Source organism: Microcaecilia unicolor, chromosome 10 (genome assembly GCF_901765095.1).
Source record: "Microcaecilia unicolor chromosome 10, aMicUni1.1, whole genome shotgun sequence".
Lineage (NCBI taxonomy): Eukaryota > Metazoa > Chordata > Amphibia > Gymnophiona > Siphonopidae > Microcaecilia > Microcaecilia unicolor.
The window spans coordinates 220,610,125-220,632,946 of record NC_044040.1 but is presented as its reverse complement, the minus strand read 5'-3'; the positions used below and the strand labels follow the sequence as shown (position 1 = coordinate 220,632,946).

Here is a 22,822-nt window from a genome sequence, read left to right as displayed (position 1 = left end):
CAACTCCACTCATTATTTTATAGACGTCTATCATATCTCCCCTCAGCTGCCTTTTCTCCAAGCTGAAGAGCCCAAGCCACTTTGGCCTTTCCTCATTGGGAAGTCATCCCATCCCCTTTATCATTTTTGTCGCCCTTCTTTGCACCTTTTCTAATTCCCACCTTTTCTAATTCCACTATATCTTTTTTGAAATGTGGTGACCAGAATTGAACACAATATTCAAGGTGCGGTCGCACCATGGAGTGATACAAAGGCATTATAACATCCTCATTTTTGTTTTCCATTCCTTTCCTGATAATACCTAACATTCTATTTGCTTTCTTAGCCGCAGCAGCACACTGAGCAGAAGGTTATAGCCTGTCAAAATTTAGCTGTGTCTTGTACTTCTGGTAATCAGAGTTCCTGTTTCCTGACTGGTCCAACAGGAACCAGCTCAGGACAGACTTGAACTTTCTGCCCCACCTCTGGACTTGTTTCCTGTTGCTTCAATATTGTCCTTCTCCAGTTGTGCCCTTAAAAAAATTGATAAAAAAACAAAATGAAAGAGCCTTCAAACAACACAGGAAATTAAACAAAATGAAATATTTTCTGCCTGCACATTCCTAATGTGGACCAGTATCAAATGCTTTGTTGAAATCCAGGGCTGCTAAGGCATGGGGCGGGGCAGGACTGGACCATTGTACGTCCCCACCTCCTGGGCTGCTGCTGCCCCACTGCACCCCCCCCCCCCCCCCCCGATTTGGGCCACTGCTGTCCCCCCTCTCAGGCAGCTGCCACACTGCACCATCGCTGCCCCCTTATTTATTTAGGATTTCACTCACACCTTTTTCAGTAGTAGCTCAAGCTGAGTTACATTAGGGTAGACAGGATACTTCTCTGTCCCTGGAGGGCTCACAATCTAAGTTTGTACCTGAGGCAATGGAGGGTTAAGTGATTTGCCCAAGATCACAAGGAGCAGCAGTGGGATTTGAACCAGCCACCTCTGCATGTAAAAGACTGGTGCTCTAACCACTAAGCCACTCCTCCACTCCTTACCTTCCTGTCTGACTGCTGCTGTCTTCTCCTGCTCCTGTGTGTCAAGAGTCAAGATCCACATTAATGAAATCATCCGGGTCCTGGGCAGCAGGAGCAGGAGAGACAGACCCGGAAGCAGGCATGAAGAAGCTTGCCGGTGCCAAGCCCCTGCAATTTTGCCCCCCCCCCCTGTTCCACACTCTTGGCAAACCTGTTGGAATCCAAGTAAACCACATTCAGTGCACACCCTAAATCTCTAGTCACCCGAATGAAAAAGCTAATCCTCTGTCCTGTGATTTGCCTCTGAGTAAACTATGCTGTCTCAGGTCCTGCAACCTCCTGCTTTCTAGATATTTCACTGTTGCTTCTTTCAGTAGAGTCTCCATTAATCTATATTATTGCTTTTATGAAGCAGGACAACACCTGTTCTTCTCCAGTCCTTGTGGGGTGGTGGAAAGGCAGAATTTCCCCAAGTTCCTTCAATAACCTAACAATCAGTAGAAATGTGTTCGTCTCCAAATGTGCTGAGCGTTACCTTTTATCTTTGTGTGCTGTTCCCATGCTGACGCCAATGGTTGCTAATTACGGTCCTCACAGGGGTGCCTAGAACAAGGCTCCACTAATTTAGAGTATGAGAGACTCACCATAACCTAAAAAAAAGGAATTGTATCATCAGAAGCCCTGAAGAGACACACATTGACCTGAAAGAAACAAATATGCCTGATGGATACCAGGAGTGACCTATCATTTATGTATTTATTTTATTTATAACATTTGTATCCCACATTTTCCCAGGCTCAATATGGCTTACATAATTCCGCAAGTGGTGATTACCAGTCCCGGATAGTTGGGCAAAGGGACAGATTAGGTTAGGTTACAAGAGGCGAGTTCGTCTTATGAGAAGAGCTAAAGGTAATAGGTTGAACTTCAATCATGACAAAAAATAGCTTGAACAATTAGGATCATTAAACTGGAAATCAAGATAATTAGCAAAACAGTTGAGATATAGAGAATACATGTTGTATAATTGCCTTTTGTTAATTTGAATTTATGAAGAGTTGTTATTGTAAGCTTCCTTAAATAAATAAGTTTTCAATAGTTTACGGAAGGTCATGATGTCGTGTGTTATTTTTATGGATTTTGGTAATTCATTCCAAATTTGCATACATATGTAAGAGAAGCTGGATGCATATGTTAATTTATATTTCAGTCCCTTACAGTTTGGGTAGTGGAGATTCAGGAATGTTCGTGATGAGCTGGTAGAGTTCCTGGTTGGTAGGTCAATAAGGTCTGACATATATCCTGGAGCCTCACCGTGGATTATCTTATGAACCAGGGTGCAAACCTTAAAAGTGATCCATTCTTTTAAAGGGAGCCAGTGTAGTTTTTCTCGTAAGGGACTGGCACTTTCATATTTCATTTTGCCAAATATGAGTCTGGCTGCCGTGTTCTGTGCAGTTTGAAGTTTTTTAATAATTTGTTCTTTGCACCCAGCATAGATGGCATTGCAGTAGTCTAGTTGGCATAACACCAATGAGTGCACCAGTCTGTAGAACGCTTCTCTTGGGAAGAAAGGTTTAATTCTTTTAAGTTTCCACATGGAATGGAACATTTTCTTTGTTATGATTTTCGCATGGTTTTCTAATGTAAGGTTGCGGTCAATTGTAACTCCTAAAATTTTCAAAGTATCTGAGACGGGGAGAATAAAGCTAGGGATGTTTAACTTAGTGGGTTTGTACTTATCGTGTTGTGATGAAAGAATGAGACATTGTGTTTTCTCAGCATTGAGTTTTACTTTAAAAGCATCCGCCCATGAATTCATTATATGGAAGCTATCGTTTATTGCTTTAGTAATTTCTGTTAGGTCATGTTTAAATGGGATATAAATCGTAACACCATCTGCATAAATGAAAGGATTAAGGCCCTGGTTTGCTAATGTTTTGGCCAATGGCGTCATCATTAAATTGAAAAGGGATGGTGAAAGTGGAGATCCCTGAGGGACTCCACATTCTGATTTCCAAGGTGATGATATTGTCGAATTTGATATCACTTGGTATGTTCTAGTTGTTAAGAAACCTTTGATCCAGTTAAGTACGTTTCCTGTTATTCCAAAGTATTCTAAATTTAAGTGATAAGAGAGCATCAGAAGGGAATGGGTGGCCTTTTTAGGAAACGGATGTAAGTTTTGCTCTTACCCTGTGTTACCTGCAAGACATAGTACAGGGTAAATGCAATGAGTGAGCCCAGCATCTGCCCTGCATGTACTGCAAAGGGCAATTACAGTACATACTCCATCCAGAAAACAAATAGTCAAACAAGTTGCAGTGACATATTCCTCAAACACATCCCTTCTCCTGACCACCCTCCCAAGTGATACAATCCATCCAACACAAAATCCCACCCCCAGATACAAAATCTGAAGTCTCCCGGAGCAGTGATGTAGGCAGACAGTTAATTTAGGGTGGACCTGAAGGTATACTGAGTGTGCCCTGAATTTCTTCACTGACCCCCCCCCCCCCCAAAGCTGGCAGGGATCTGCAAGCCCTGCCAGCCAAAGACCTCCTTCTCATGAACTGACTCCTAGAACTTGGGCTGCTGGCAGAAGTGTCCCTGCACTGCCTCTGCCGGCCTCCACACATGCTCACTTTTGTGCATGTGTGAAAATAAAGCATGCGTTGGGGGGGGGGGGGGGGGGCAGTGGCAACATGAGGATGATACTGCTGGAAGCCCAAGTTTTTACAGTCTGTTCAGTGAGGAGGAGGTCTTCGGTTGGTGGGGCTTGCGGAAGCACTAATTTTGGGTGGGCCCCACTTGTGACTATGCCACTGCCCCAGAGCCCTATTTGTCCCCAAACCCCTGAGATTATCCAGGGTTTGCTACCTTGAATGACATCGGGATCCAAAATGGCACCACCTCCTACTGGTAGTCTTGTGGTAGTAGTTGCTGTGAGGGAAGAGGCGCCATATTGAATCCTGGTACCATCCTGGGCAGCAGTAGAGCGAGGCTGCTGCCACCCAGGAATAATGAACAAATGCAGACCTCAGGTCCTGGATGGGGGTGAGGGGAGAGTAGGGCTCTGGGGAGCATGGTTTTGTGTTAGGGGGACCAAATCTGTTGAGGGAGGGGGAAGTCAGGAGGGAGAATCAGACCTGTGCAGTCACAATAATGGACTTGCAGCTCACGCCGATTCCTGATGTGGCAGTCGTAACAACCAGCCCAAGGTTAATGACCCATATGCAGTCATGCCAGGTTCTGTGACAGCTTTGCCAAAATCAACGTCTCTATGAGTAAAATGGCTGATATAAAGATTTATGTTCAGGCACAGCAATGTCTATGTTGCTATTTCAAAGCATAGATGCATCAATGCCCGTTTTTCCTGTCCACACTTTGGACTTATTCTTGGCCCATAAACATCCATTTCACCATGTGTTTTACAGCAGGTTCTACGTTCCAGATCCTGATCTAAAAAACCTGCACAACCTGAGGCATCCCAACTTGGATGTCTCAGTTTTGATGTGTTTATTCTTTCTAAAATGCTGCTGCACATCAGTTCGATTCCAGGAAAAGAGACTGGGCCCAGGAGAGAACAGTGTAAACCCGGGGGAAAAGAAGGAGAAGCCTATTCTGAGTTGGGGTAAGTAGCAAAGAGGCAGCAGGCAGTGGCGTACCTAGGGTAGTTGACACCCGGGGCCGGTCATTTTTTAACACCCCCCTCCAAAATCCAGTACTAGGCATGCCGAGAATACAAAACACTCAGGACCTATAGAGCAATTCTACCATACCATAAGCAGTCATTTCTATGAGTCACACATGGAAAAAGAAATGTTAAACACTACAGTGAGCACTAGAACATCAATTCACCTATTGTAAAACGAAACCAGACAGATAGTACAGATCGTCAATCCTGCACAGTCAATGCCAACTGAAAGTCATGTCTTTTTCACAAACACAGATACACCCTAATCCACTATAGAATAAGTAATCATAAACTTTCTATTTAGGCAAAAATTAAACTGAACCCCCAAAATGCCAGACTCTGCATACAATGCAACACCACAGAAACAGAAAATGTCCCCTAGTACTGTGCAAAATATAAAGACAGCAGATGTAAATTTGGAAAAAAAACTAACAAATACCAATCACCACTTTACAAATTAACAAATAGAAATAAAACAAATATAGAAAATAAAATACCATTTTATTGGACTAATACATTTAGCTGTCAGAGGCCAAAACCTTCTTCCTCAGGTCAATATAGTGTGTTACAGTGTCCTAACCTGACCCGAGGAAGGGGGTTTTGTTCTCCGAAAGTTAGTCAAAATGTATTAAAATTAGTCCAATAAAAAGATTACCTTATTTACATGTTCTATTATAAACATTTATTAACACAGCTACAATACTACTTTATCCTAAAGCAAAAAAAAACAAAAATATATATTTTATTTACAGTTTGTTGTCTCTGGTTTCTGCTTTCCTCATCTTCTTTTCACTGTCTTCCTTCCATCCATTGGAGCCGACTCTGTGGGTGCTGTGGGTGCTTGAGCACCCCCAATATTGAGAAAATTGCTTGTAGGGGTTCAGTGAGGGGTTATTTCCATTGGGCTTAGCACCCCCAATAATTTTGAAAAGTTGGCTCTTATGCTTCCATCCAGCATCTGTCTTCGTTCTTTCTCTGCCATCCAGTGTCTGCCCTCTCTGCCATCCCCTCCATCCAATGTCTGCCCTCTCTCTCCCTTCCATTCACTTTCTGCCCTCCCTCTCTCCCCCCCATCCATCCAAGGTCTGCCCTCCCTCACCCCCCCATCCATTAAGGGTCTGCCCTCCCCTCTCCCCCCATCCATCCAGGGTCTGCCCTCCCTCTCTCCCCCATCCATCCATCGTCTGTCCCCTCTCTCTCTCTGCCCCTTTTTTCAGTCCCCAGTTCCAGCCCTCTTATCCCACCTGCCCTTGTTCTAGCCCCAGCCCACATCTCCCACTTGCTCCCCCTTTTCAGCCCCACTATCCCACCAGTCCGCAGTTTCAGCCCCAGCCCTTTTCTCTCACCAGTCCCGAGCTTCAGCCCCAGCCACTTCTCCCTGTCCCCTTTTCAGCCCCCAGTCCCCCCAGCTTCAGCCTCTGCCCCTTTTCAGCCCCCAGTTCCAGTACTAGCCCCCTTATCCCACCTACCCTCCTTTTCAGCCCCCAGGTCCAGCCCCCTTCATCCACATGCCTTGCATTAGGGACCCCTTTTCAGCCCCAGACCCATTTTCCCACCAGCCCCAGGCATGGCTCCCATTTTCTCGCATGGCCCCTTCCCCACCCGTCCCCTTCTCCACTCTTCTCCCATCTGAGATCCCCCTCCCCACCCCAGTCCCCTTTTCCCCCGTCCTCCCATCTGAGACCCCCCTCCCCATGTCCCCTTCTCCCATCTGAGACTCCCACCCCTTTCTCCCCAGCCCAGTCCCCTTCTCCCCTCTTCTCCCATCTGAGACCCCCACCCCCTTCTCCCCAGCCCAGTCCCCTTCTCCCCTCTTCTCCCATCTGAGACCCCCCTCCCCACATCCCCTTCTCCCATCTGAAACCCTCCTCACCCATCTAAGCCCCCCCAACTCGACCCACCTACCACCTTCGACGACAGCCCTCGTCTGCTGCCTCCATCCGGGGCTTTAAAAAAAAATCTGAAAAGCAGCATGGCAGGCAGCGCTTCGTGTCTGCCCTGCCTGCTTGTAAAAGAAAACGGCAAATCTCCTCGTCGACGTCGCGACGGGTATTCCAGGGCGGGACCCAGTGAGGGAAGACCCGACGCGACGTTGTGACGTCGACGAGGAGGTTTGCCGGCACTTTCTTTTACAAGCAGGCAGGGCAGACGCGAAGCGCTGCCTGCCATGCTGCTTTTCAGATTTTTTTTAAAGGCACAGGATGGAGAGGAGACGAGGGCTGACTGCAGTCAGCAACGGAGCACCCCCCACCCACTGACACCCGGGGTGGACCGCCCCCACCGCCCCCCCCCCCCTTGGTACGCCACTGGCAGCAGGTGAAGAGAAGCCCCAGCATTAGCTGGGTAAATGGGGGAGGGGCTATTGTCATTCTTGTTTTATTCTTCTATCATGCAAGGAACACGTTGCTATACAAGACATTTTTATGGTGAGTAGGGGGAGGACGAGAGATTACAGCATACACAATCAGAACCGAAGGAGGAAGGGCTTCCAGAATATGCTCAATTAATATGTAGTACATGCAAATCTATCTCATGCATATTAATTGTGAATATCCTGGATACCAAATGGTCACGGAATCACCAGGACAGGTTTGGGAAACGTTTAATTACGCCCGGCAGAGTAAGGGGCGGTACTTACTGTTAGAAGAGTAAGGAGTCCCATCATTACTCCCAACATAATGTACAAATTTGCAGTAAGGCCCCCTGCCCAGAGTGGGCCCAAGATAGTTGCGAGCCCTCCGATGGAACGTCTAAGCCCATGGCTGAAACCTGACATGGAATGAAGAAAATCATGATGAGGGAAATCACAAATTACACAAGGTAAAGCGTTACCATACACATGGGATGCTCAGAAGTACTACACAGGACCCTTCACCCTCCAAGGATAAGGGCAATACATTTGCTGCATTTTTTCAGTGATAAAATACATTTGATCCACCAAGAGTTTGAAAGTATCCCAATCAGTGGAAGTGAAGAGGATTAAGCAGTTGCTGCATGAACCTAGATGCCTGTAACCAACAACCTGTCCCTGGATTTATTCCAGGCTGGTTACGCAAGCATTCAAGGAAATGTCTACTAGAATATTTCAAGCCTTCTTAATGTTTCTTGTGTAAAAGCAGCCTTCCCTTTACTTTTTGCGAAAAAAAAAAACATCCTTTATTGGGCAAGGAACCATAAGAACATAGCATAGGATCGGACCAATAGTCCACCTAACTCAGTATCCTACTTCCAACAGTGGCCAATCAAGGTCACAATATGGGCGTAGTTTGACAGTTTCATTTGGGGGGGAGCAAAGGGTAGGGCGTGTCTCTCTCCCGCCACCACCACCACAGTATTGGAGTCTTCCAGTGGTGCCCGGTATCACCCTCCCCTGTCTTCCAATCCCCCGAGCCTCAGTGAAAGCAGCACACATGCTGCTTTAGACCTGCTCCGGAGGCCCTTCTCTCTCCTACAGCTTCCTGCACGGGAACAGGAAGTTGAAGGAGAAAGAAAGACTTCCGGGGGTGGATCTAAAGCAGTGTGCATGCTGCTTTCTTGCAGAGGCTGCTGGCAGCTCGGGGGATTGGAGGATGGGGTGACAGCTCGTTTGGGGGGCACTGCCCCTTTTGCCCCCCCAAACTACGCCCATGGGTCACAAGTACTTGGTAGAAACCCAAATAGTAGAACCATTCAATGCTACCAATCCCAGAGCAAGCAGTGCCTTCCCCCATGTCCATCTCAATAACAGACTACGGACCTTTCCTCCAGGAATCTGTCCAAACCTTTTTTAAACACAGATATGCTGACTGCCATTACCACATCCTCCAGCAGAGAGTTCCAGATTCATTGACTGAAAAAATATTTCCTCCTATTTATTTTAAAAGTATTTCCATGTAATTTCATTGAGTGTGCCCTGGTTTTTGTACTTTTTGAAAGAGTGAAAAATCGATTCACTTCTACTTGTTCTACTCCAATCAAGATTTTGTAGATCTCAATCATATCCACCCTCAGCTGTCTCTTTTCCAACCTCTTTAGCCTTTTCTCATACGGGTGCAGTTACATCCCCTTTATCATTCTGGTTGCTCTTCTTTGAACCTTTTCTAATTCCATTATATCTTTTTTGAGATACAGTGACCAGAATTGAACACAATAATCATATTAGCCCTCTCCTCAACTCACTTCACTGGCTTCCAATCCGTTTCCGCATACAGTTCAAACTCCTCTTATTGACCTATAAGTGCATTCACTCTGCAGCTCCTCAGTACCTCTCCACTCTCATCTCTCCCTACATTCCTCCTGGGAACTCCGTTCACTGGGTAAAACTCTCTTATCTGCACCCTTCTCCTCCACTGCTAACTCCAGACTCCGTTCCTTTTATCTTGCTGCACCATATGCCTGGAATAGACTTCCTGAGCCAGTACGTCAAGCTCCATCTCTGTCTTCAAATCTAACCTAAAAGGCCACCTTTTTGATGCTGCTTTTAACTCCTAACCCTTGTTCACTAGTTCAGAACCCTTATTTTATCATCCTCACTTTAATATTCCCTTATCTCTTATTTGTCCTGTTTGTCTGTCCTAATTAGATTATAAGCTCTGTCGAGCAGGGACTGTCTCTTCATGATCAAGTGTACAGCGCTGCGTACGTCTAGTAGCGCTATAGAAATGATAAGTAGTAGTAGGGTGAGATTGAACCATGGAGCAATACAGAAAGGCATTATAATATTCTTGGAATTATTTTGCATCCCTTTAGTAATAATTCCTAGCATACCACATTCAATATTTCTTCTTTTGGCAAAAATAAAAAATGACTATAAATCAACTACAAGTATTTTTAAGTAAAATGAATTGTGCAGAAATCTATCAGCCAGGTTTTTACGTAGCAAAGCCTCCCCTTTTCCAATAACATAAGACTGAAGGCAAGAATCTGATACTAGAAAGGAATCTGCAATCTTGCCCAATCTTCTCAATTTTCAACATTGTTAACAATGATGTTCTAATTTGTAATAGGCCAGGGCTGCCGAGGTGGGGGGGGGGGGGGGGGGGGGGGGGGCAGGGGGAGCTAGATTCCTCAGGCCCGGCCTCCAAGGAGGGCCTGGTGCTGGTGATCAAGAGACACTGCTCTGCCTGCCATGGGTCTTCCTTCCTTCCACATCCTGCCTATGCGGAAACAGGAAGTTACTTCACAGGAGGCGGGAGAAGGAAGAACAAAGATCCATGGTCTGCAGAGCAGTTTCTCTCGATCGCTGCTGGCCGGCGGTGACATTGGCAGGGGGACGGCGGTGGCTTTGGTGGGGTGGAGGCAGTAGGAGCAGGGGGGAGACGGCCGGGGGGGGGGGGGGGGGCTGAAGATTGTTTGCTCCGGGCCCAGCTTTGACTCTCGGCGGCCCTGCAAATGGCAAAATTGAAATTAGGTAGTGTTCTGCCCCCATTTGCATGGTAGGTTGCATGTTGTTTACGTGTTTAGCACTACTTATAGCAGTCAGTTCCTGTGACCTTAAACAGGATAGAATTACAAATCTCTGTCATCTGTGATAAGCTCTTCCTGAGCACATGTCCCAGTTCCCTGTGTGTTATGGGAATCACCCTATGGGCTAGCTTGATCCTCTAGGCTTGCTAGGTAATCCCCCCTCCCCTTCAAGCAGGGGGAATCTATCTGCAGCATGCTTCTGTATGAACTGTAGTCTAACCACTGTGCCTTGCAGCAATGAGCCCTTCAAAAACCCTTGAAACATCAAAAGTATTTACAACATATACTTTCAGCATAGTGCTGAAATCTCCTGGAAGGTGTACAGCACTGATTAAACACTGTGGCCCTGATATTGAGACAGCGGGAGTTAGACCAGCTAACTCCTGCTGTTGCCAGCGAACCTGGAAATTCCATGCCGGGGTAGTATTTATTTATTTTATTTATTTGCATTTGTATCCCACATTTTCCCACCTATTTGCGGGCTCAGTGTGGCTTACAATACTTTGAGAATGATGGAAGTACAATTGGTTACAGTACGATTATGGATTACATTGTGATGAGTTACAGAAACAGAGTAAATACAGGATATCATTTGGGAATAGAACATCAGAAGATAACAATGGTGAGTCGAGAGGGGGACAAATAATATCGAGGTAACATCAAGGTTTAACATTCTTATTTTTGGGTAGGGTTTTAAGGGTGGTGAGGATACGGGAGAAGAGACTTCAGGATGGAGTGTTTTGGTGCGTATCTATTGGCTTGTATGGACTTCATGTGTTTTGATTCTTGCCGTAGATTTTCTCAAACACCAGCATTAAATTTCGGGGGGGGGGGGGGGGGGGGGGGGTGGTTGTGCTGCAAACATGCCTAGTTAAGTTGATATTCATCAGCTGACCAGCTGGATTCTAGCAGCCAAAGATAGACCTCTTTCCCTGTATGTCATGAGGGTCATCCTTTCCTTTTCCCTTCTGCTGACTGTAAGCTGCTTAGATGCCCCAGCAATGAGCGGGATAGTGAATTCTTAATAAACCTGAAATATAGTAGGATTGGGGGGACGCTCCGGGTGGAGGGGGAGGAGAAGGGAAGGAGGAGGGCTGCTTCGGGGGGGGGGGGGGGGGGTGGATTAAAAAAAAAATTATGTGGGTCCAGGTTAAATATTGGCTAGAACCTGCAGAATCTCCGGTACACAGTACAGCACCATTTGACACTAGATATTTAGCCAGCCACGGTCAGCATTTCAAAAGACGCTGACCACTGGCCAGCTGAATATCTACCTTGTAGGGTCTGAATTTAGTTTTTGAGTAGAGAAATACTTAGCCACTCCATATGACAGCACACTGACCAAATCCCCAATCCAAAATTCCAACCCCCCCCCCCCCCACCCCATATTCATTAACATTTCATTTACAGGATCTGTTACAGCTTCATCTGCTGATAGTTATACAAAAGTGTCAATATTCACGAAGTTTAAGCCCCACTGTGCTCGACCCTTCCACATGTGACCATCAACTTCCAAAACAAAGTAGAGCAATGAGACTACAAAGGTATATGGAGCGAGTCTATCTATACAACTAAACGTCCTCGCTCCATCCCGCCATATCCCTACACCTACCCCCATTCCTAAAGAACTAGCCTGCAAATGATATGCTTGGCCCTATGAAAACACTGTTTTAAGAAGATCTCCTGGAACATCAAACTATGCAGCCTCTTTCCAGGCCATAGCTAAACTATCATAATTATTTATTTGATATACGCCTATGGCCTGAGCATCAAAGTGGTATACAAGGTGCAGAAGATCAACCTCGAATTCACTACCAAGCCACCTCTTCCTCTTCACCCTTTAACCCACTCCCTCAACCAACCAACCCAGGCCTCCTTCTTCTCTTTTCCTGATATCACTGAGGAGAAAACCGCCCACCTTCTTTCCTCCTCGAAATGCACCACCTGTTCCTCTGATCCCATCCCCACTAACTTACTAAACACCATCACTCCTACTGTCAGCCCCCCATCTGTCATATCCTCAACCTCTCTCTCTCCACTGCAACCATCCCTGACTCCTTCAAGCATGCTGTAGTCACACCACTCCTCAAAAAACCATCACTAGACCCTTCCTGCCCTTTCAACTACCGCCCCATCTCCCTCCTACCCTTCCTCTCCAAGATACTTGAACACGCCGTTCACAGCCGCTGCCTTGATTTTCTCTCCTCTCATGCCATCCTCGATCCGCTTCAATCTGGTTTTCGCCCTCTACACTCGACAGAAACGGCACTCACTAAAGTCTGTAATGACCTGTTCCTTGCCAAATCCAAAGGTCACTACTCCATCCTCATCCTCCTCGACCTATCCGCCGCTTTTGACACTGTCAATCATAATTTACTTCTTGCTACACTATCCTCATTTGGGTTCCAGGGCTCTGTCCTCTCCTGGTTCTCCTCTAATCTCTCCCACCGTACCTTCAGAGTACATTCTCATGGATCTTCCTCCACCCCATCCCGCTCTCTGTTGGAGTTCCTCAGGGATCTGTCCTTGGACCCCTTCTTTTTTCAATCTACACCTCTTCCCTGGGCTCGCTGATCTCATCTCATGGTTTCCAATATCATCTTTATGCTGATGACACCCAGCTCTATCTCTCCACACCAGACATCACTGTGGAAACCCAGGCCAAAGTATCGGCCTGCTTATCCGACATTGCTGCCTGGATGTCAACCGCTACCTGAAACTGAACATGGCCAAGACCGAGCTCATTGTCTTTCCACCCAAACCCACTTCTCCTCTCCCTCCACTCTCTACTTCAGTCGATAACACCCTCATCCTCCACGCCTCATCTGCTCGCAACCTCGGAGTCATCTTCAACTCCTCCCGCTCCTTCTCTGCCCATATCCAGCAGACAGCCAAGACCTGTCGCTTCTTTCTCTATAACATCAGCAAAATTCGCCCTTTCCTCCAGTGGCGTAGCCAGAAAACCAATTTTGGGTGGGCCTGAGCCCAAAGTGGGTGGCACAAATGTTTCTCTGCCTCGCCCTACCTTCACCTCAAAATATAAATACTTTAGCTAATGAGGATCCTCAAACTCTGTCAGCTGAAGACTTCCTCTGAAAGTGGCCAGACCTTCCTTTTACCAAGCTTGGCAGGCAGTAGCAACATCCTTAAGCGACCGAAGCTGGCACCCCTTGCATCCTTAGTTTTCAGTAACTCAAAGATGCTGTTGCCAACTGCAGAGCTTGGTAGAAGGGAGTTCTGCCTGCCTTTGGAGGAGGTCCTCAGCTGGGATACTTGGGGAGCCCCACCAGCTATAAAGCAAGGGTAAGGGCCAGTGTTAGACATGCTCTGGCCCAGGTCAAAAAATAAAGGAGGGCACTCTCTCCAATCCCCTCTCTTCCCTGCCTCCCTTCTGATTTCTGTACCTGCCATTACTGTCACACTGACAGACCCTCACCAAAAACAGAACAAGGGATCACAAGTTAGAAATAAAAATATTTACACAAAAATTGAATTGAGAACCCCAAGAAGTTAAACTTAACATGTACTACAACTCTGGAGAAATAAAAACAAAAATGCATTTCCTTTCTACTGAACACAATGCAAAGACATTTGCTATGCACTTTTCACAAAGCTAACATATTCCATTTAAACATTCAAAATAAAATGCTTTTTTCTACCTTTGATGTCTGGACATTTTATTTTTCCATTATGTTGCTTCTAATTTCCGGTCTGTCATCTACTAATTCTCCTTCAAGTGACTGCTGTCCATTTGTCTTTTCTCCTCTCTACTGTCTATTCCCTCACTACATCTACCTCTGACATACTGATCATTCCTTTTTAACTCTTTCCTCTTTTTTTTATTTTTTTTTATTTTCTGCCTCTCTGTCAACTCAAATTTTACTCTCTTTCTCCTTCTTTTTAATTTACAGCTGCCTATCAGATCGTCATCTTCTTCTCTCACCCACTACCTCTCCCATTACCCAACTCACTCCTTCTCCAGCCATTCCCTTTCATCTTTAATCTACTCCCCATTACTATATTTCTATCTTCTGTAATCACTATCCTCTCATCCATTTCCTTGCCACCCTCTTCCACATGGTTCCACCATTCCCAGCATCTTCCTCCATCCACCCTTCTAGCTCAGTATCTACTCCCTCTTTCTTCCCTCCCTGCTCTCATAGCCCAACATCTCCTTGTCCCTTCTCTTCTCTCCTCCCCTGTCCCCCATGGTCCAGCATTTCTCCCTCTCTCTTCCCTCACTCCCATTGTCTGGCATCTCTCCATCATTCTCATTTGCTCCTGGATCCAATATCTCCCTCTCTCCCATGAATCTCCTCTGCCTCTCATCCAACCCCATGTCCTACATCTCCCCTTCTCTCCCATTGTCCACATCCTTCTTTCCCCCTCCTTTGTACTCCAGATCCAATATCTGTCTTCCCCCTCCCTCCCATGCAGCATTCTCTTCCTTCCTGCACAATGTCCAACATTTCTGCCTCTGTCCCACTGTCCACCATCTCTGTCTCCGCCTCCCTTGTGCCCCAGGTCCAATATCTCTTTCTCCTCCTCCCATACAGCATCTCTCCCTTCCTCCCATCCACTGTCATGCCCAACATTTCTCCCTCTCTTCTCCGTGCACCATCTCTCCCTCCCCTCCACCCCCATATACAAGATTTCTCCCTTTCTTGCCCCCCTCTACCCCTTTGTCTCTCTCTCCCTTCCTCCCCTCCACCTTCATGCACCATCTCTCCCTCTCCTTCACCTCTGTGTCCAACATTTCTCCCTGTGTTCTCCTTCCCCCTCCAAGCAACATTTCTCCTTCACCATCCACCCCATATCTCTTGTCCCTATCCCCCTCTCCCTCTCCTCCCACAATATACAACTGATTTCTCCCTCTGCTCCGCTGCCTGCCCGGGACCTTGGCTGAGCCCAAAACGTAGATATGCACACTTCTCCCCAGGCTTCGCTTCGTGATCATCGCTCCCTGCATTCTTCTTCTCGCCTTTCATGCTGCACGCAGCGCTGCCATTCACACAGGCAGCTACGCTCCCCTTTGCCGCGTCCATCTGGTCGTCTGATGCACTTCCTGTTAGGGCCAGATAGACGCGGTAGGGGGGAGCGCAGCTGCCTGTGTGAATGGCAGCACTGTGTGCAGCGTGACAGGCGCGAAGAAGAATGCAGAGCGATGCAGCGAAGCGGAGCCTGGGGAGAAAAGGCAGCCAGCGAGGAAGAATGTGGATGGGCGGGCCTGTAGGGAAAGTGGGTGGGCCTGGGCCCATCCAGGCCCACCCGTGGCTACGCCCCTGCTTTCCTCTCTGAGCACACCACCCGAACTCTCATCCACTCTCTCATTACCTCTCGCCTTGACTACTGCAACCTACTCCTCACTGGCCTCCAACTTAACCATCTATCTGTAATCTATTGGGTTGGCCATGAGCCCTTGGGCCCTGGCCGAGGCCAAAGGGAGACCGACCCACCACCACACACCCCAGCTATCCAATACCCCTAAGCTACCCCTCCCCGCAGTCCCTCAGGAAGAAGGGAAATAGGCATACAGGCGGGCCTCGCGGCCGAACGGGAACCCACGCACACAGAGCCACTCATGCGAGCATCATGGCTGAACTGGAACCCAATCACACACAGGGAGGGGTGAAAGAACCCAGAGGGCCCCTCGGGCCCCAAGATGCCAGACGCGCTGAACACCAGCAATAGGGCAGAGGGAGAAACAAAGGACCAGAGCGGCCATGCCCACCCAGGGGACTAGCGCAGGACAGGGGAACTAACACAGCAACCCCCCACCACCAGGGTAGGAAGCCCCAGGCAGAAGCCAGAGGAGCCAGACACAAAAGGAAGGCAGAAAGCCTTTGCCTCAAACCCACTGTAGACAGAGGCAACCAGAACACAAAGGGTTAAGCATGTAGAGCCAGCAGAGAGAGAGTTCCATAAACCAACAAACAATCAGAGAGAACGCTTCCCTTCCCCAAGAGGGAGCAGGGCCAATAGAATAAACACACTGGCAGAGGCAGGAACACCATACACACAGTACACAAAGGGTTAAACTCACTGAGCCAGCAGGCCCGGACACTGGGAAGAGAGGCTGAGCAATGCCCAGCCCCCACTAAACAAACGAGCAGCTGACCCTGATTACAGAGCTACTCACACACACACACACAGCAGCAGCTAACCTAGAGGGAAGGAAAAGAATACTCTAACACAACACAGATCCCTGTCAGAACCTAGAGCACGTTCTGAGAGAAAACTATCAGGCTTTCCTGTTACCACCAAGCGTAAGTAACACAAAAGCAGAGAAACTCTTCAGCTGCAGGTTAAAGTACTATCCCCTGACGTCAGCACAAACCCCTGGCAGCCAATCAGAAGAGACGTCCCCCCCTCCCCCTCAGCCAAACCGGCAGAATCATAACACTATCCCCCCTTCAATCCGTTCAGAACTCTGCTGCGCGTCTTATCTTCCGCCTAGACCGATATGCTCATATCACCCCTCTCCTCAAGTCACTTCACTGGCTTCCGATCAGGTACCGCATACAGTTCAAGCTTCTCCTACTAACCTACAAATGCACTCAATCTGCAGCCCCTCACTACCTCTCTACCCTCATCTCCCCTTACGCTCCTACCCGTAACCTCCGCTCACAGGACAAATCCCTCCTCTCAGTACCCTTCTCCACCACCGCCAACTCCAGACTCCGCCCTTTCTGCCTCGCCTCACCCTATGCTTGGAATAAACTCCCTGAGCCCATACGCCAAGCCTCCTCCCTACCCATCTTCAAATCCTTGCTCAAAGCCCACCTCTTCAATGTCGCCTTCGGCACCTAACCATTGTACCTCTTTCCAGGAAATCTAGACTGCCTCAATCTTGATTGACTGCACTTTTTGTCCTTTAGATTGTAAGCTCCTTTGAGCAGGGACTGTCCTTCTTTGTTAATTGTACAGCGCTGCGCAACCCTGGTAGCGCTTTAGAAATGTTAAATAGTAGTAGTATACAAATCTTGGAAAAAATATTACAGTAGACTCAACCCTGACAACAACCAACGGGAAAAAAAGATGGACTAAAACATGAAAGGGAGAGGGATGAATAGGACGACAGAAAATATCCAGTAGACAAGTGGGGTGGTGGGACACAATAGGACATGGTGGAAACTGGCCCAACTAAGGGAGGGGAAGGGAGAATGGCCAACCGGTCAATATTCAACCTGCAACAGGTAGTCAATGCTGTGCCACATCTGGGCCTCAAGGCTAACTGTGCATGTGCCAGGCCCTGACCAATATACAGCCAACAACTGGGACCTGTATAAGTAGGAGCAGGTTCCCTTATGTCATCCCAATCCTCCCCCCCCTCAAAGAGTCTGATGTCATTGCTGGCAAAATGGTAGAAACTACTATAAAGAATAAAATTGCCGAACATGTAAAGGGCACTCCAGGCACTCATTCCATACAGGAACATAGATGAATACTAGCCGAATTGGTCAAATACATGCCTGGAAGTTATGCGTGAGCACCTGGGAAACTGGGTTTGATTCTCACTGCAGCTCATTGACCCAGGTGTAAAACTTAAGACTGAGCCCACTAGGGACAAAGAAAGTTCCTGTACAAAATAAATATCAGCCAGTTCGGTTGTACCACTAATCCACAATTTACTCTGCTACACAAGTAAAATTACACATAAGATGTTTAGAGTGTGTGTGTGCGTGCGTGTGTGTGTGTGGGGGGGGGGGGGGGGGGGGGGTGTTACCTTGGGTTTTTTCTGCTGTGATCTTGGAGAATAAAGACACCTGGGAAACAGCTACAAACGGGAGCCCCAGTACTTGCAGGAATACCCCAGTGATAAACTCCATCAACAGAAGCATGAAACTCCCTGCAACCAAGAAAAAGGGCATGGGAGAGAGGACGCAGAGCAATTCATCTCACAAATAGCTTTCAGAATCGGGCAGAAGCCCATCTAACATTCTGCTGATTTTCAATTCCAGAAGGCTAGGTTTAGGAAAATTGCATTAATTCAAGCCAGCTCAACTTTAGCTGGATACAGCTAGTCTGATTTTTAGGTAAAAATCTAGCTGACTGTATTGACTAAAAATCAGGTTAATGTGGTCAGCCAGAATTTGGTTACAATGTTAAGAAATCTGGCCTTTGTTTTAAAACTGGCACATTCCTTATTCAGTCATAGAAAGAATGAGCCACAAGGTACGCTTAGGATCACATAAGACAGGTTGTGTCTCCTTGGGTTCTGACACCAGGGAATGTCTGCAGATGTGTCCGTAGCCTTGTGCACTTTTGGAATTGACAAGGAAGTGTCGACATCCCTGTGTACCTTTTGGATTGGCTAGAAAGACCAGGCACCAGATGCAGGAAGCATTTAGGATCACTAGTCCAAGGACGAGGATCACACTGTCAGAAATCTTACTGCTGAGGCAGCGAACAAAGAAAAAACCAGCAATGACCTGCAGAAATTAAAAATATTATGAGTGGCCAGCAAGGGACACTCTTAGGATCTGAATCTAAACCTTCTAATGTACCAACAGCCATTAAATATGTCATGGTTGTATGAGCAGCAAAAAAAAAAAAAAAATCACACTTTGTGCCTGGTTCACGAGAGAAGGACAGACATGCACGAATGCTGTGATCACACCAAAGGTACATAATATGAAATCAGATATGAAATTTAGAGGCACACTTTTACTAAGATGGGCTAAGAAATGGGTTTAGGATATTTTAATGTGGGACTTTTGCACATGCTAAGCCCCTTTGGTTTATTAGTTCAGATGTTAATTCTTTCTCACATAGATTATTGTAATGTTTTGTATCTGGGACTATCAGCTAAGTTGATGGCAAAACTTCAACTTATTCAACATACCGCTGCTCAACTGATCTTTAGGTTAAAGAAATTTGAGAGTCACTTCTTGCTTACTACATTGGCTTCCCATACACGAGCGGATGTTATTCAAATCTGCTTGTTTGTTATTTCAAGTAATATTTGGCCTTTCCTCGGAGTTGTCTGTTAACATTTTCAAAGATTTTTTAATTTTTTTGTAATTGTACCTGTGACAAAACAGTGGGTTTTAAGCCTGTAAACTGTATTAGCTTATTTCTTGGATTATTTCCCTAGTTTGCCCAGCGGGTGGTGCATGTACTGTATATGTTTAAAGCTGTTCTAGAGAAATGACTTTTTTTTTTCTTTAGTATAACACAGATAGGAAATGAGATGCAGTATACTTTTGAAAACTTCTTGTTCTGGGCTCTGATTGGCCCAGGAGCTCAATTCATCTAGGATGTACTGGCTTCCCCCCCCCCCCCCCCCCCCCCCCCCACCCCCCCCCCCCCCCCCCCCCAGTCTTAACCTGTCGTTTCTTTCTCTATACTATCACAAAAATTCACCCTTTCCTTTCTGAGCACACTACCACAACCCTCATCCACACTCTTATCACCTCTCGCTTAGACTATTGCAACTTGCTTCTCACAGGTCTCACACTTAGCCACCTCTCTCCTCGTCAATCTGTTCAAAATTCTGCTGCACGACCGGGGTACAAATTATATCGTAGTGATAGGGTGAATCGGATTGGTGGAGGGGTAGCATTGTATATTAACGAGAGCCTTGAATCAAATAGATTGAAAATTCTGCAGGAAGCAAAACACTCCTTGGAATCACTGTGGATTGAAATTCCATGTGCAAAGGGGAAAAGGATAGTGATAGGAGTGTACTACCGTCCGCCTGGCCAGGACGAACAGACGGATGCGGAAATGTTAAAGGAAATCAGGGACGCAAACAAACTGGGCAACACAATAATAATGGGGGATTTCAATTACCCGCATATAGACTGGGGTAATGTAACATCTGTACACGCAAGGGACATAAGATTTCTTGATGAAATCAAGGACAGCTTCATGGAACAGCTAGTTCAGGAGCCGACAAGAGAAGGAAAAATACTAGACTTAGTCCTTAGTGGTGCTCATGATCTAGTGCATGGGGTAACGATACGAGGGCCGCTTGATAACAGTGATCATAATATGATCGGTTTTGATATTGGCATTGAAGGAAGTGAAACTAGGAAATCAAGTACGCTAGCGTTTAACTATAGAAAAGGTGATTACGACAAAATGAGAAAAATGGTGAAAAAAAGACTGAAAGGAGCAGCTCGCAGAGTAAAAAACTTGCATCAGGCGTGGATGCTGTTTAAAAACGCCATCCTGGAGGTTCAGGACAAATATATTCCACGTATTAGAAAAAAGGGAAAAAAGACTAAACGTCAGCCGGCGTGGCTAAACAGTAAGATAAAGGAAATCATTAGAGCCAAAAAACAATCCTTCAGAAAGTGGAGAAGAGAACCAACTGAAAGTAACAGGATAGATCATAAGGAATGCCAAGCCAAATGCAAAGCGGAGATAAGGAGGGCAAAAAAGGACTTTGAGAAGAAATTAGCGTTGGAAGCAAAAATACATAGTAAAAACTTTTTTAGATACATTAAAAGCAGGAAACCGGCCAAAGAGTCGGTTGGGCCGCTGGACGAAAATGGTGTTAAAGGGGCGATCAAGGAGGACAAAGCCGTAGCGGAGAAATTAAACGAATTCTTTGCTTCGGTCTTCACCGAGGAGGATTTGGGGGGGACACCGGTGCCGGAAAGAATATTTGAAGCGGGGGAATCGGAGAAACTAAACAAATTCTCTGTAACCTTGGAGGATGTAATGGGTCAGTTCAGCAAGCTGAAGAGTAGTAAATCACCGGGACCTGATGGTATTCATCCCAGAGTATTAATAGAACTAAAAAATGAACTTGCGGAGCTACTGTTAGAAATATGCAATCTGTCCCTAAAATCGAGTGTAATACCGGAAGACTGGAGGGTAGCCAATGTTACTCCGATTTTTAAGAAGGGTTCCAGAGGAGATCCGGGAAATTATAGACCGGTGAGTCTGACGTCGGTGCCGGGCAAGATGGTGGAGGCTATTATTAAGAATAAAATTGCAGAGCATATACAAAAACATGGACTGATGAGACAAAGTCAGCACGGATTTAGTGAAGGGAAGTCTTGCCTCACCAATCTAATGCATTTTTTTGAGGGGGTAAGCAAACATGTGGACAATGGGGAGCCGGTTGATATTGTATATCTGGATTTTCAGAAGGCGTTTGACAAAGTGCCGCACGAAAGACTCCTGAAGAAATTGCAGAGTCATGGAATCGGAGGTAGGGTATTATTATGGATTAAGAACTGGTTGAAAGATAGGAAGCAGAGAGTAGGATTGCGTGGCCAGTATTCTCAGTGGAGGAGGGTAGTTAGTGGGGTCCCGCAGGGGTCTGTGCTGGGTCCGTTGCTTTTTAATGTATTTATAAATGACCTAGAGATGGGAATAACTAGTGAGGTAATTAAATTCGCCGATGACACAAAATTATTCAGGGTCGTCAAGTCGCAGGAGGAATGTGAACGATTACAGGAGGACCTTGCGAGACTGGGAGAATGGGCGTGCAAGTGGCAGATGAAGTTCAATGTTGACAAGTGCAAAGTGATGCATGTGGGTAAGAGGAACCCGAATTATAGCTACGTCTTGCAAGGTTCCGCGTTAGGAGTTACGGATCAAGAAAGGGATCTGGGTGTCGTCGTCGATGATACGCTGAAACCTTCTGCTCAGTGTGCTGCTGCGGCTAGGAAAGCGAATAGAATGTTGGGTGTTATTAAGAAGGGTATGGAGTCCAGGTGTGCGGATGTTATAATGCCGTTGTATCGCTCCATGGTGCGACCGCACCTGGAGTATTGTGTTCAGTACTGGTCTCCGTATCTCAAAAAGATATAGTAGAATTGGAAAAGGTACAGCGAAGGGCGACGAAAATGATAGTGGGGATGGGACGACTTTCCTATGAAGAGAGGCTGAGAAGGCTAGGGCTTTTCAGCTTGGAGAAGAGACGGCTGAGGGGAGATATGATAGAAGTGTATAAAATAATGAGTGGAATGGATCGGGTGGATGTGAAGCGACTGTTCACGCTATCCAAAAATACTAGGACTAGAGGGCATGAGTTGAAGCTACAGTGTGGTAAATTTAAAACGAATCGGAGAAAATTTTTCTTCACCCAACGTGTAATTAGACTCTGGAATTCATTGCCGGAGAACGTGGTACGGGCGGTTAGCTTGACGGAGTTTAAAAAGGGGTTAGATAGATTCCTAAAGGACAAGTCCATAGACCGCTATTAAATGGACTGGAAAAATTCCTCATTTTTAGGTACAACTTGTCTGGAATGTTTTTACGTTTGGGGAGCGTGCCAGGTGCCCTTGACCTGGATTGGCCACTGTCGGTGACAGGATGCTGGGCTAGATGGACCTTTGGTCTTTCCCAGTATGGCACTACTTATGTACTTATGTACTTAATATTCCCCCAGTGTCGTTATGCTCATATTAGCCCTCTCCTCAAGTCCCTTCACTGGCTTCCTATCCGTTTCCGTATACAGTTCAAACTCCTCTTATTGACCTATAAGTGCATTCACTCTGCAGCTCCTCAGTACCTCTCCACTCTCATCTCTCCTTACATTCCTCCTCGGGAACTCCGTTCACTGGGTAAATCTCTCTTATCTGCACCCTTCCCCTCCACTGCTAACTCCAGACTCTGTTCCTTTTATCTTGCTGCATCATATGCCTGGAATAGACTTCCTGAGCCGGTAGGTCAAGCTCCATCTCTGGCTGTCTTCAAATCTAA

The 22,822-nt window shown here is 46.5% G+C and overlaps 1 protein-coding gene across 3 annotated transcripts in view; it reads right to left on the bottom strand.

Moving 5' to 3' along the window:
- Window positions 1-292: 292 nt before the first annotated feature.
- The window catches only part of LOC115478606 (major facilitator superfamily domain-containing protein 8-like), a 75,158-nt gene continuing 52,628 nt past the window's right edge, over window positions 293-22,822 (bottom strand). For all 3 annotated transcript variants that reach the window (XM_030216089.1, XM_030216090.1, XM_030216088.1), the window contains exons 9-13: window positions 18,459-18,588; window positions 17,883-18,005; window positions 7,350-7,480; window positions 1,550-1,664; window positions 293-512 (exon numbers count right to left, since the gene is read on the bottom strand). In XM_030216089.1, coding sequence (XP_030071949.1) covers window positions 1,593-1,664; window positions 7,350-7,480; window positions 17,883-18,005; window positions 18,459-18,588 — 456 coding nt within the window. In that variant the 3' untranslated portion in view covers window positions 293-512; window positions 1,550-1,592. The remainder of the gene's footprint in view (window positions 513-1,549; window positions 1,665-7,349; window positions 7,481-17,882; window positions 18,006-18,458; window positions 18,589-22,822) is intronic.